The sequence below is a fragment of the Nicotiana tomentosiformis genome, chromosome 2 (genome assembly GCF_000390325.3).
Source record: "Nicotiana tomentosiformis chromosome 2, ASM39032v3, whole genome shotgun sequence".
NCBI classification, from domain to species: Eukaryota; Viridiplantae; Streptophyta; class Magnoliopsida; order Solanales; family Solanaceae; genus Nicotiana; species Nicotiana tomentosiformis.
The window spans coordinates 61,002,587-61,017,722 of NC_090813.1; the positions used below are offsets into that span (position 1 = coordinate 61,002,587).

A 15,136-nucleotide genomic window follows, 5' to 3' on the forward strand; every position below is an offset into this window, starting at 1 on the left:
TCGGGAAAAAAGATTGTTAAAACATGTATTGATCATATACTGTTATTTTCATCTTCGGAGATACTACTACTACTAGAAAGGAAATTTGTACTGTGTGTAAACAACAACAACAACAACAACAACATCATACCCAGTATTATCCCACACCGTGGTATATGGGGAGGGTAGTGTGTACGCAAACCTTACTCCTATCTTGTGAGTATAGAGAGGATGTGTGTAAAAGTAGGACTAAATTTTTTTTCTTGGTTAAAGTACAACGATAATTAACTCATGTAAAATGACTATTGAGAGGAAAAGAAGAAAAATTAAAGCTAGAAATACTTATTGATTTCATAATAATTCCTAATTGCTTCAGGTCTTGCCCTACTACATTGGATTGGATTACAGTCTCAAACTGCTCCCCTTAAACAGATTCTGAGTCTTTGTTGACAATCCTAATGAATGAGCTATGGATTTGACTTCCGCGATCATTGCCACCTGATCGTTAAGCTTGTTGATGGCCGAGCCAACGCCCTGAGTTCAAACATCAAACACAAGTTTCAGTGATTTGGCTTAGATGCCTTAAAATGTTGCTACAATTTCAAACCAATTCTAATATGAGAAAAAAAAAGTTCTCCTAAGATTAAAGATAGTGTAAGGCATACCACGCCAGCAGCTCCAGCTGTGATCGCCATTGGTGCTGTGACTGCGCTCAATCCAGATGAACACATGACAGGGATATTGACTGCCCTTGAAATTGAGTAAGCAGCTGCCAGTGTTGGTGTTGCCTATATAAATGAATAATATCAAAATGAATGACAATTAGATGAGTTAATACTGCAAAGCAATAAGCAGCTTCTCAATTGCTTGCCTTTTGTCTTACTATGTTTCTTCATTTCTTCTTCAGCACAGTGTTTTCTTGCATTATGTTTCTAGTTCGAAGCTTATACCATTTATGGCATGCACTGGGATTTTTCACTTTTAGTTACGATCAATCAAGGTGATTGCATAGTATCCACATATTCAGCAGGTAAGTTAAATCTCTATTAGTACTAGACTGCAAACGTGCTAGTTTACCTTTTCGATTAAACCAAGGACACCAGCCTTTGATGGAGTAGAGCATTTTCCTCCTTCTGTTTGGATAATGTCAACACCTTCTTGTTCTAATAGCTCGGCCAGCTTGACCTAGTGAAAATGCGATAAATATTTGTAAGAAAGTGAAGTGTCTTCGATTTGAACTTAACATGTCATATAGAAAAGTGCTTTTCCAAACCTGATCGGGAAGGCTTAGTGTGTGAGGCACAGTGACTGACAATGTCACTGATGGAAGTATCCTCTTTGTTTCCTTTGTTAGTTTCAGAATCTGGAAAGCATTATCAGCAGAATAAGAAGTAGTGGATATCATTGACAAAGATTCACAACTAATATGCATTTGGATAGAGCTGGTTTTCGTGTATTTAAGTTGGAATACCAGGACAAAAATGGAATCAGGCTAAAGCTGGATTGCCCTTTTGTCCAGGCAAGTCCAAGTAATCAATCAAATCATATATTTACAAATTTATTTATTTATTTATTTTGGCTCAATTTGACATTATGACTCAATCCACTGCAAGGTAATTCGCCTTACCTGCTCAGGAGAGAATACCAATCCCTTCTCATAGAACGAGTCATAGTTTCCGAGCTCGACCTGCACCAGAAAAGTTTTTCTTTATGATGAGCTACAAAAAGGAACTTATTCCTAGCAGAACTTGAGGTTATGTAATCGCGGTGCTGAACTGTTTAGTATTCTTGCTTATGGTGTCTATGAACTGAAATTGAAACAATTATGAGAAGAGGTCATACCATTAAGGCTCCTGCTTCAACAGCAGCTGGAAATGCTGCAGGATCCACAGAAGAAACACAAACCTGCAAGTATGTGAAACCAAAATTTAAGCTGATAATATTTACGCTTAAAGTGCTTGAGATAGCCTTCATGTTTTTAGTACTGATTCATATATTAAACAAACTAATCCTTGCAACTAAAATCAGATAGTGGCTGAGGATGTAAATGCCTAAAATGGTGGTGATGAGCTCAAAGCACTCTGTATAAAGAAGATGCAGGTCAAATTGATAATCGTTGGATGGTATATGATTTGTTGAAGCAACAAAGGACCAAAAAATATACATGATTCAACCGGAATGTTCAGAGATAAGAGAGAAACTGGAAATTGCAATTAGCTAATATAAGATAAAGCTTAAGGCACATTTGGCTTGAATATTTTTACAAAAAGAACCTAATTTAGGCCAGTTGTCCGATCATTTTAATGTTGCCTAAGAACAAATTCACAAGAAAGGTTGAAACAATAGATCAGTTGTTTATGTTAAAGTTAAGAGTTCATCAAGGGTATTCTACACAATGCAGCGCTAAAGGAAAGATTGAACGAATTTAAACAGAAAAGATTTACCGGAAGGTTAGTCAAGCTTATGGCAAGCTTGACCAGCTCAGGGTCACAAGCGATGTCTACATGGGTTGCTCCCCCCTGTAAGCAGGATCAAAGAGTTAGTCTTAGTACATTTAATGAAATTTCTAAAACTCCAAGTACACTAACAGCATACTACCATATCCATTACCAGAACAGTGAATCCAACTATCTGAACAATTGCAACTCCTACTCAATCCTTAATAAGAGTGCTTTAGAATTTCAATTACTACTATAAATTTTATGCACAATGAAGAATAATCAACTTAACATTCATTTGGTGGAAATTTCAGTAACATGTTTTAGTCATTAAACGAAAAAGAACAAAGTACAAATAACTGCTGAATGAACATGAGCCAGTTTTTTCCTCCAAAAAAGCAATTTTAAAGCATTAGATAAGACCAAACCTTATCTGCAGCAGTAACAACAGAAGCCACATTCTCTTTGTCTAGATTCTGCAATCCTGCAATAATCTGAAGCAGTACAGCAATGTATCATTAGTAATTTTACCATGATGGGACCAGGGGCGGATATATAGGGGATATAATGGGGCACCTGAACTTAGGTTCTCTCCTCAAAATTAGATATTTTATGTATATATTTTCTAAAATTGGTCATACTACAAGAAGGTTGAATGGTGTACTTGGTTAAAGGTTAAGTTATTTACCAAGAGGAATAGGGATCAATTTTCACTTAATACATTTTTTCCTTCTTTTTTTTTTTTTTTTAATAGTGCACCCATATACTTAAAATCTTAGGTACGTCTCTGGTCGGAACACTGTCCTTCTCCCCAACACTATCCTCTCAAAACTGGTCTAGTTCAAGTAACTAAAAAACCAATGAAGTTGTAATAAAATAAAAGGAACTCATTTTAGAAGATGCAATACCTAAAAAGAACAAGATAAAGCTCAACTACCATCTCATTTTAGAAGGGGAAAAAAAAAGGAGAGACTAGTAATTAAACAAATACAAGTGTTTCACTCTTTTTCTTTATGAGATTTTCTTAAGATTTCTCTAGAACTAAACTACTATCTAAGAATAGAGTATTTTTGGCATGATTTTGATATTAGTTAAAATGATAATACCTTAAGGGCTCTTTTCTCATGAAATTCTTTCAAGACTGCTTCTTTGTTATGTGAAAGCAGGGCTCTCGTGGTACTTGTTCTTCTTCTAGCAAATGAAATGCACCTTGGAAGTACAAGGGAATTCTGATTTGGTTTCAAAAGTATTTGGTTTTTGGGAGAAATTGGTGTGTAGATTGAGATGCTCATTTTCTTCTTTCTTGTCTATGGAGGGAAATTTTGGCCAGGAGATAAGAAAGTAAGCAGCTTTAAGCAAGCTGTGGATATTTCCCTTATCACTATTTATCTTCTGAAAATGATAAATAGTTTGAAAAAAAAAATGAAATTACAAAGAAAATGCAGCAAGACCCAAGTATGGTCTGAAATTTTCATTCTAAGTAATTTATGCATAACTAGTATTCAATGTTTCCATATCCACATACTTTTACATGTTGAAATAAAGTGAAGAAAACTTTCAGAATTCGTATAGTTTTACAGTTTTATGTATAGAAATACTCCCAAAAAATGTAATATGACTTGAGTTCATTTTAGAAAATTAAGATGAATAGACAATATGGATAGAAAATCATGGAATATTTAACCGATATAGCGTTATACTTTGAATTTAAAAGTATCTAATATACTAAAGATTTAAAATTTTGGAGAAAATATCAAATTGATCCATATTATTTAATATCAAGCAATTGCATCCTAAACGGCAGATTTGTCGCAGGTTTACCAAGTGCAGCAACAACTAAGGGTGTGTTTGGTATAACAGAAAATGTTTTCTTGGAATACAAGTAGTAATCTTATTTATTTTTCGGTGTTTGGTACACAAATTAAGGAAAATAACTTCTCAAAAGTATTCATAAATAATTTAGATACAATAAACATGAAGCCATAAACTTTCGAACCAACAAACTTCCGAACCCACAAATTTCATAAACTTCTGAACCGCTAAACTTTCAAAACCGCGAAATTTCGAACCCGTAAACTTTATAATTTCTACATCCGTAAACTTCCAAACACATAAACCTCCGAACTCATAATTTTCGAACTTGTAAAATTTCGAACCTTTAAACTGAAACATGAAAAAACTAAAATTGAAAATATATAAAAAAATATTTTTTTTTCCTGGGGAGGGGAGGGGGGAAGGGTAGGGGGGAGGGTGTGCAGAAAAACGAAAAAATAGAAATTTGAAATTACAAAAAACAAGTAAAAAAAAACTATTTTTTTGTGCGAGGTGGGAGCAATGGGGGTGGGTGGTGCAGAAAAAAGAAAAAATAGAAATTTAAAAATTAAAAAAAAAAAGTTTAAAAAAAATAAAAATTCCCAATGCGGAGGGGAGGTGGGGGTGCAGAAAAACGAAAAAATAAAAATTTGAAATTACAAAAAAAAGTATAAAAAAAACTTTTTTTTGTGCGGGGTCGGGGGCAGTGGGTGGTGGGGTGGGGGTGAGTAGGCATGGGGTGGGGTTAGATGGGTAGGTGTAGGGTGTGGGATGAGTTGGTGAGGGTGAAATAAGGTGGGGAAGGTTGAGAAGGAGTTTTGGAAAATGTTTTCTCTTCTCTTAATAAGGAAAACATTTTTCTCAAATTAGAGGAAAATGAGTTCATAAGGAAAATGTTTTCCAAAACATTTAAACCAACCAAATATGGGAAAATTGAAAAATATTTTCTTTCGTACCAAACACACCCTAAATCGTAAACTTTTCTCTATCACCTGATCCTCAAGCATAGTCATAGATTCATAGTGTAATTATCATTTGCGGGGATAGATTTCTGCTTTTCTTTTTCACCTTTTCTTGTTTGTTCTAGAGATAGTAGTGAATTTCTCTGATGTTTTGGTTTCCATTATTTAGCTTCTTAGTGTCGTCCTCATAAATTGTTTTGAGTGAAGTTGATAACTTCTTTTTTTCGTTTTTATGAAAAAGAAACTGAGACACCAAGAAAGCTCAAAATACTTCCATGGTCTTAAATCTTAAATCCCACACTTCTACTGACCCACTTTGTAAAGGAACATCATATCAAAGAGCATCCTTAAAGTAATAAAATTAAAGTCTACTCACGCAAAAAAATAATAAAATATTTAAGGTCTTTAGTTTGAGAATAAGGCAAATGACTCATGTATGGTCTATCTTCTGTGCTCTATTAAATTTTTTTTACAAGATCCCTATCTATCAAAGTTATTATATGGTACAGCTACTTAATAATTATCTTCATTACCAAATATAATGAGGCACAAACTCGCAACCGCTCCTGAGGTAGAGAGATGTACTGAATTTTGTGCACAGGAAAGTTATACTGCAGAAAAAATTGTGCCTTTTCCATTTGAAAGCAGCACATAAGAATTCTTTGACAAATGAGCCTGCTTTTAAAGAAAGTATCCGTAGGCATAGCATCCCTGTCCTAGAAAAAGTCGAATGACACAGCTATCAATGCTCTACACGAACTACACCAACAAAGTACAACAATATCATTGTAAAGTATGCAGCCAGATTCAAGACCTTAGCAATTACCTGAGAAACCATTTGACATATCTGACAAGGCAAAAAGGGGAGAGGGAAGGGAAGAATACAGCCCCCCGGTATGCTAGTAAGTATTCTGAGGATTAGCTCTCCTCCTAAAATCTTGTCTGTAGTATGGAGTTTCATCAATTGTCCTCCTAACATAATCCAAGAAAGGCTGAGGTGTCCGAGGAGAATGTTCGATTACTACAGCAGGACTGCTCCGTTCAGGAGTTGCAGGTGCAGCTACCCTTGGCGTGCCAGGAGGAGCAGATGGTGGGGATCTCACAGGTTGGTCCAAGTAACAAATGAATAAAGTAGCTGTGAATATCATCAAAATGAAACACGCAGCTGCAGCAGACCATAAATTAAGATTAGCATATGTTGCTCTTCTCTCTTCGGGTTCATACCTAACATTAACTTCCATCCTCTGACCAGTGGCTGGGAGTGTAAAAATCAGTGTGTCTTTAATTTTCTCTGCTCTGCGAATTTTGACCTCGTACTGTGCACGGCTTCCTCCTTGCGAATCTTCCCCATATATTGGTCTGATAGCTAGCCGTTCCTGATCATGCCAGTAGATATTCACATCTGTGTTTCCTACGACAGTTAGGACACTCTTGTTATATTCTGGGGTTAGATTTAACTGCAATGAATCTCCTCCTGTTCCCAGAATGATGAAGCCTCCAACAAAAAGTGCTGAAGTAGATCCTGAGATATTCTGCTCTCCTATGAGCGATGCCTTTATGGTAACAGCTAAATCCTGTCTAGTGTCTCCTGACTTTGGAGTGGCAAGTACCAAATGTTCTGGAGAGTAAGGGAAGAAAAGGCAATACGAACTACCAGTATCAAGATCAACCCATGGCTTCACGTATCCAACATAAGGTGGATCAACCCGGCAATCAAACAAGAAAATTGCCCTGTTTTTAGCAGATTTATACTTGTGGCCATGAGCATCATTAAGTTTAACATGAAAGCTATATCCATTTGCTGGAAGCGGCACGTTTGTCAGCATCTCTCTTGGAGCATCAACAGACATCATCTCTGGCTGAGACACTGTAACTGTAGTTTGCAGTTTCATATTTGAACTCTCAAAGATAATTCGTGCAGAACCTTCCCCTATCGCCTTGGCATGTCCAGATAGCTGGTCCACAGACACAATGCTTGTATTACTACTAAACCACTGACCAGATACCTGATCATTTAGACCTTCTATGCTGAAGTTAAGACCACTCCCTAGGTGAAAGGTTGGATTCTGAGGATGCAAATGAGCACCAACAAGAATCACCACATAATCAGACTTCTCCAGGTCATTGGCAAAACCTACTCGCACAAGAGCTCTACCATGACTGATTGCTCTGAGATGGACATTTCCATTGCCATCAACTGCATCCTCAACAGAGATGACATCACGGTAGTTAGTTTCAACTCCAAAAAGAAATACATCATGAGCCTCATGGAAAGGATTCCCAAGCACATCATAATATTTGATCGGAACATCAATTTCAGCACCTATCGCTAATGTGTGAACCAGCAACTTTTCTTCCGTGAAACGTACTTGAGTCACTTCAGCGACCTTCACACAAGATGCTATCTCAACTCTTCCATTTGACCTATCTTTTGCTTGAATACATGCAAGATTGCCACTCTCTTTTGTTCTTATTCTGCTCCCATCAATGAGTATAGGATCATCTTCCTCCCTTTCACCCTTTCTTCTACAGCCTCCCAGTATAGAATAAGTAACCTTACCCATACTTGCATCCCCTTTACTGAAAGTTTTAGAAGCTGAAGGCAAAAGATCAGACGTGGTATAATGTGGAGGGAGAATCCAAGTAATTTGTGACCCGAGAGCAAGGGGGAGCTCAGGCACTACCGACAAGGAAATAGATGCAGTATATAATCTTGACTGTGAAAAAGATTTACGAGCAACAAAATCACAGGAGAAAGAAACTGTAACATCTGTCTGCCCCGAAGATCTTCCATGCAATACTTGAATAAAACCAAGGTCTTTATCACCCACATATCCTGCCAGCCCATTGCCTTTTTCAATGGACAAGAGCATTCCATTCTTTCCACCATGTAAGTCGCCTGCTGCTTGGAAACTCAATACCTCTTCATCATTTATAGTCCACTTATAATTTCTGCAAAGTTCATAAAATGAAAATAAATTTCCCTCAGACAGGGAGGGAAATATTGGTATTAGACGGCCAACAGCTAGCTGCTCACTTTGAACATTTAACATAGCTGAAGAAGGAACACCTACTTTAACTTCACCATATGCCTGACAAATAAAGATATCTCCATTCCTGTATATCTTGGCAGCTATGGTACTGTTTCCTGGTGATGTTGCAGAAACTCGTCCTGTGGCTGTATGGACCTTAGCAACCTCATTATCCATACTGACGAACTTGATATATGCACCAGTTTTTGGGCCTCCTTTCACAGTAAGCACGTAAGAAGCACCTGGTACAAGGAAAATATCACTAGGCTGAATTCTAGGTGGTGCATAGACTTCTACCTTAATTGGCTGACTCAGTATCTCATGGCCAGTATGTTGTCTAGCGCTGACATACAGTGTGGTGACCCCAAGGCGCATTGCCCTTATTCTGAAGTTAGGCACAATCACATATCCATCATCACAACAGGAAAGATCATCTTCATTGACAAGTTCAACTATATGATCCTCAATATGAACATGAATATTCATGTAAACATACTGCGAAGAATCAAAAGTGTTCCCATCATTTACTCCAGCAAGAAAATTGATTGATAGTGAACTCCCTTCCATAATGATCAGTTCTTCTCCAGATGTAATCTTAATCCAGTCCACATCTGCAACTTGAACCACAGAGAAAGCGGAAAGAGGTGGGGCAAGCCCAACATCTCGAACCGTTACAAGTGCAGTTCCCAACTTCTTAGGAGCCAGTAGTAATTGTACACACTGTAAACCTAGAGCAGGCTGAGTTATTTCCATAACTTGCGTATCATTTACTGCAGCATCAATGAAACAACTTCCTCCAGCAATTGACAGATTCAACTTGGCATCATAATTGAGATACAACAAGCTGAATTCTGGATAGACCCTTAAGGATGAAACAAGTTGCAAGCGTATAGCATCTGTCAGATCATTCTCAGGGCCTGGAATGTGTTTAAGAGAATGACGATGGCTACCCAAATCAACAGGTCCAATAACTGTTGCTCGTACAACACATAGTCCAGTTGCATTTGCCAAGACCAAGTACCTCTCCCAATTTGATAACATTGCTAAGTTGTGGATATCATCCCAAAATGCCAGATCATCACAATCTTTAAGCTCCCACTTCAAAGGAAGAGAAGATGAGTTTCCAAACGCTATTCCAGACTCACTAATGCCAACTGCTGATAGTCGAACTGTGCGCCCATTTGCTATTGTGATTGGGGTCGTACGAATCCTTCCACTGCCACGGTCAGCCTGAGCTGCAGACTGGATCACTTTAACGGAATTAACAGTTTCATCGGCTATTAATGCTATAGAGGCTGGGAAACCACATGTGAGTGATAATTGCACTTCAGATACAGCAGGCAAAGGATGACCCTCTCCAATTAAATTCCCACGTTTCATAAGAAGCCTAAAGCTTCCAACATCTTGGCACTTGATTCTGTAGGTGCTCCCATAGCTGGTAAATTCTTGATTAACTAGAAGCCCATCTTGAACCCTGAGATTGTGTTCATCCAAACTCTCCACGGATTCAACAAATTCAACTCCCTGGTCCCATCGATTAGGTCCTCCACGAAGCATCACATCAAAATATGTTCCAGGGGCAAGATATAGATGCTCCATATTGTCCAAGTGATTATCAGCTTCAGCCTGAACTAAATTAAACGAGTAACCACCAAACTGGTTTCCATCACTAGCCGGGTGCACAATGAGTGGTATAAAAGCTGCAATACGCGAGGTTGCTTGCAGAACAACAGAACCGCCAGTATAGCGATCATACTGTTGAAATTCTTTTGACAATGTTGCATGTAGCATCGTCTGACCAGAATTAGAAGCATAGACATAAGTCCATGCACATGTAGGACCATATTTCTCTGTACCAATTGGAAGAATTTCTTGCTTTTCAGAGATAAAGGTCTCACCAGCATCCACAATAAGGAAAGTGTCACTGCCAGTTTTCCACTTAATGGATGAGCTAAAAGCATCACATTTGTAGAATAAGTCACCATCCAATGTTTTAAATGTCACAGCTGCTCGAAGATATGAACCTACAGGAGTCTCCACTGGAAAATTAGGCAGTACTATCATTAAAGAAGGCAAACTCACTTCAACAACTATCTCATCATAATTAAGAGAATCAAAAACTGAGACTGCCTTTATAGTCACTTTTCCAGGTCTTTTTGCCTGGACAACCCCAGAAGCAGATACGGACACAATAGACATATCAGAACAGAACCATCTGTAGTCATCAGACACCATTGCACAGCCCCCAGTAACCTTTAGCTCCAACTCCTGAAAAACACCAGGGGCCCAAGGAAGAGTAATACTGTCGGAGACACCTTCCATGCTGAACTTCACCTGGTCACAAACCATAACTTCTTGAACAACCTTGAGAACTTCCTTTGTTTCTTCGTGCCCAGCGCTATATGTGAGAGTCGCAGTCAATTTTCCCAGACCACACGAAAGAGCTTTTAGGATTCTGGATACCCCTTTCTCTCCAATGCGATTGGATGAGGGAATAATACTCCAGATTTCTGATGAGTCATCATGCAACTTAACGTCATCATTTTCTGAAATATAAACTTCTTGAGCCCATGTTCCTTTCGAGAAAATCCTTACTTGGATGAGATATTCCCGACCAAAAACTACATACCAGCGTGCCACGGAGGGTATTGGTTCAATTCCCTTTACATGATCACCCGAAAGAGATAGAGGTAACATATACAATGACAAGGAATCTGGTAGGACAACATGGAAAGAAGACACTTGTGTATGGCCAACCACCCTAGTATCTTCAACAGTTACTGTTGTTATACCCAAGTTCAAAGCCTTGGCAGTACCCACCATCCTGTCTACCTGAGCAACTGAGGAGTTTGAAACAGACCATCGGTGAAAGGCTGATGGCAGAGTTACAAGTTGTGGAGTATTCCCACGGATAACTTTAAGACTATAATGAACAATAGCACCAACAAGGACACAAACCGGCGAAGGAGGTTCCAGAGATATGGCTTCTGCCACAGTTAGGACAATTTTATCTTCCATATATCTAACTGATGGTTCATCCAAATGAACAGACACTATTTCATGGCCTATTTCCGTGCCCTTTACCACATAAAGATCAGAAAACACGCCGCTATTTTCAAGCTTTATTTGGATATCAAGGTCACCACATAATCCGCCACAATCACTCAATGGAGAGTCCTTCAAAGGGATATGGGTCAGGTGATGAGGCAATCCATCAGTTTCAGGCATTAGGTGCCACATGAATTGTATGCCCACCAAAGACGAGAAAACATTCTCTGAAAATTCAGCAAATACATATTTAGCAATCGGAGCTATTACCACTACAAAGAAAAAATAAAATGGTAATAATGCTCATATGGAGATTTATTGCAAAATAAGATATAATTTTTAGTTAATATGCATCAAACAGACAAACTTTTGGGGGAGAAACTTGTACATTTGCTACCTACAGGGATGTTCTGTAACTAATGTGTTACCCTTTTCTCCTTCTATGAGCTTTTGGTTGCTTTATAGTACTAGATGTGTCTGTAGCACATCTTTAAACCCTTGTTTTTTTATAGGTTTGGGTATTTGACTGATCTGCCCACCAGATAAAAGAAGGAGAAAAGGGTAACACATTAGTTACAGAACATCTTAGGATTTAGTTGGCAAAAGTAGGACTCATTGATCCTTACGAATTTTATAATGACAAGAAGAATAGGATTTATAGGTGATTTTCCATTTCATATGGTACAGAAAGAAATATGTACGTTGTCATACATATCATATACCTCTTTTATGAAAATATAAAACATATAATTTAGTTCTGTAATATTAGTTTTTCTTTTGTACTTCTAAATTTTTTGGAGATAATCAGGATACGCATAGCCTACACCTCATCTCGTGTCTTTGCCTTTTAGAATTTAGGAACACATCAAACAAAAAAGAAACAAGCCTTTCAAAGCAGGAAAGATTACGAGTTACTTTTAGACAAAAAGAAAGCTGAGACGAATAAAGTGAAACCACACAATTGATGACAGATATTAAACCATATTTTTGGCTCAATATATGATTCCAGTATAAATTTGAAGATCAATTACTAATAAAAACACATGAAAAGATCCCAGCCTAATGTAGCAAAAACACATGTTCAGTTGAAGAGTCTGAGAGAGTATTTCCAGAAATATCTAAGCTTATCAAAGCAGTAGAGAAAACACTAAATACTGCTATATGTTGGGAAGAGATAGCACAGTACAAGTGCACTTTTAAATGATGGCTTAGAAGAATAAGACAAAAGAATATATAGTCTAGTAAGCTAGAAAATGACTGCCGTCTCTTGTTTCAAATGCTAATTAAAATTATGAAATCTTGCACCCTTTTATTCATAGGCTATCAAACGATTGTCATTATTTCCAAAAAAATTAAGTAATACGATTAAAACTAATCGAAAATAACTATTAAAGTAGCAAAGTACCTTCACTATCAAAGGCACGGACACGTAAAGTAGCAAGGCCATCAAGGTCGAGTTTGACGGAACTATGGAAAATCTGGATCCTAGAGAAGTTGTCAACATAAACTTTGCATCGAATCACAGCTCCAGTATGCACATCTGTCGCATAGACAGCAGTCTCCTTTCGACCACTATAAGGGGCAATTGATTTTAAGCGGGCACTTGTAGAGCACTGGCTACTTACATTGTACTCAGGCAGCACAGCTAAAATATCATGATGATCCCATGTCCTACACGCAAAAACCAGACATACAGAAAGCAGAGAGAAAAATATTAGTACAAATCCATAACTGTTTCTAAATAATGAAAAGTTACTTAAATGTTGTACCAATGTCAACTTCTTGCAACTTAAGATGTCATAACATCCGTTGTAAATAGAAAACTAGGTGAGCATGACTTAAAAGTGTTTTAACAAACTTATAATGGCATAAGATTTGTTCTATGATACATAGAACATAAAATAACGAAAAAAAATTGTACTCTAGCCTCAAATTTCAGGTCTTATTCTGAGGAACTAGATTTCTTGCTTTTGCATCTAATACTCTTCCTTAATAATAATAAAGAAAACACATGACAACATAAGTTAATCTTGATATCCTCTATATCCATAAACTAATGAAACTTCATTTATAATGGCTCTTCAAACACACAATAACATGCTAGTAATAACCTATAAAGAAATAAGAATCACCCATTACCAAAACCTCAGCTCTCAAAGGAAGCTAAGACAAGACAATGACCAATAACAGATGAAAAAATCCAGCATAAACTTCAAGAATTAAGCAGAGAATATAGCTAAGAGACTGCCTACGTAGCTTAATAGTTAATTGAAATCTATCATCTACACTCACAAAGCTAATGCACCAAACAGAAATGAATGTTGGGAAATAGGGACATACCATTTGAAGCAACCATCACTACCTTGAAGTCTATACTCAACAGGGTGAGTCATTTTGGGAGGCAACAGTATGTTGACATCCGCAATGTGAGGACCAGTCGCCGGAAAAGGCGTAGCCAATGGCAAAAGCAGAAGAAGCAGTGAAAGACAGTGGAGCAACATTTTCAGGTGAAAACAGCAAACCAAGGAAGACCATCAGATTTGAGAGTGAAGCAGCCAAAGGATGTACTGAACGAAGTATATGAGAGCTAAGGGGTCAAACCAGTGATTGAAGCGGGAAAATTTGGGGGCAAAATCCGAGGTAATATGACTAGGGTTTTGCTGAAGAGTTTTTGGGGTTTTGGAGGAACACTGAAAAGTTTTGGGAGTGGGTTTACTTGTCGGACTTTTGATTGAAGACGACCAGGTTATGGGAATCTTTTCAATTTCACTAATTAATACTTTATAATTACCGCATTATTGTGGAGTATCAAAAATCAGGTTTATCCTTTGTTTGGAAGTTGGAGCGTAAGAACGGAGAAATAAAGAGAAACAAAGGCCAAATAACTTTATTGAGAAAATAACAAAACTAGTCCCCAATATTTGGATTTGGTCTAAAATAGTATATGCATTTGAACAGTTTTAATCCTTTGTATCTACGAAAATTGAGCCTCTTTTTGTCTTTGTTGTATTTAAAACACATGGCAACCGTTATTTTGACGAAATTGGCTCTTGAGAAGCTTGTGAGCCTTGAAAAAATATCATATGAACAGGATCTACCAATTTTCTAATAATTTGTATCTTAGGAAAAGTCCATAATTGTAAATTTCAATAACAAAGGGTGTTATTGAGTGTTCGAAAGATATAGAAAATATTAACTATGAATTGGAGGATGTGAAATTTGAAGAAGTTCATCCAGATTATTTTCTTCAATTTAAATGGCTCATGTGCTGCTCACAAGCTAGCTTCAAAAAAGATAACATTTTTTGAAATAATATAGACCAAAAATGATTAATCTTAATAAATATAAAGGACTAAACTGCTCAAATATACAAAAAGGATAATTCTAAACCATTCCCCAAACAAGGGACTATTTGAATTAATAAATGAATTGTTTCTAATTTACCCAAATTCATGAGTAAGATGGATTGGGTTAATGTGGCTAAAGAAATCAATTTATATATATATATATATATATATATATATATATATATACACTAGAGACACAAACAAGTCCTCATTTCCGATCAAGAGAAAGTTACAACTTTCTTTCCGTTTTACAACCACAAAGATCTAAAGGTTCATTCAATAATTAACTAGGCACAATATCTATACAACAAATAGTGTCAGTTTGGAACTTGTTGGCAAGTAAAATCCAATTTGACGTTTGGGGGATTACATATATGAGTTAAAAAAAAAAAAATCATGTTTGATCAAAAGAGACAGTCTCGAGGTAACTTCAGTATGAAACAATTTGCTAGTTCAATACCTTAAATATATGAAAAATAATTCAAGTTCTCGAGGAATTTCAATAACATTCGAGACAC

The 15,136-nt window shown here is 37.0% G+C and overlaps 3 protein-coding genes across 4 annotated transcripts in view; 1 reads left to right on the forward strand and 2 right to left on the reverse strand.

The window, feature by feature from the left end:
• LOC104092257 (tobamovirus multiplication protein 1) overlaps positions 1–15,136 on the forward strand; it is a 157,775-nt gene that overhangs the window by 10,314 nt on the left and 132,325 nt on the right. The window lies entirely within an intron of this gene.
• On the reverse strand, positions 301–3,910 carry LOC104092261 (uncharacterized protein ycf23-like). The gene is made up of 9 exons (XM_009597809.4): positions 3,524–3,910; positions 2,846–2,911; positions 2,424–2,498; positions 1,822–1,884; positions 1,607–1,666; positions 1,253–1,342; positions 1,057–1,164; positions 645–767; positions 301–513 (listed from the first exon to the last, which is right to left on the reverse strand). The coding sequence occupies exons 1-9, from the start codon at positions 3,707–3,709 to the stop codon at positions 382–384; spliced, it is 903 nt and encodes a 300-aa protein (XP_009596104.1). The 5' UTR covers positions 3,710–3,910; the 3' UTR covers positions 301–381.
• Positions 5,781–14,100, reverse strand: LOC104092260 (nuclear pore complex protein GP210). 2 transcript variants are annotated; one of them, XR_685402.4, is made up of 4 exons: positions 13,612–14,100; positions 12,677–12,942; positions 6,018–11,498; positions 5,781–5,907 (listed from the first exon to the last, which is right to left on the reverse strand). XR_685402.4 is itself a non-coding variant. In XM_009597808.4 (3 exons), exons 1-3 carry the CDS (start codon positions 13,770–13,772, stop codon positions 6,091–6,093), a joined length of 5,835 nt encoding a protein of 1,944 aa, XP_009596103.1. In that variant the 5' UTR covers positions 13,773–14,100; the 3' UTR covers positions 5,781–6,090. The 2 variants fall into 2 exon arrangements, 1 of the variants encoding a protein (XP_009596103.1); XM_009597808.4 differs by having other exon boundaries at positions 5,781–11,498.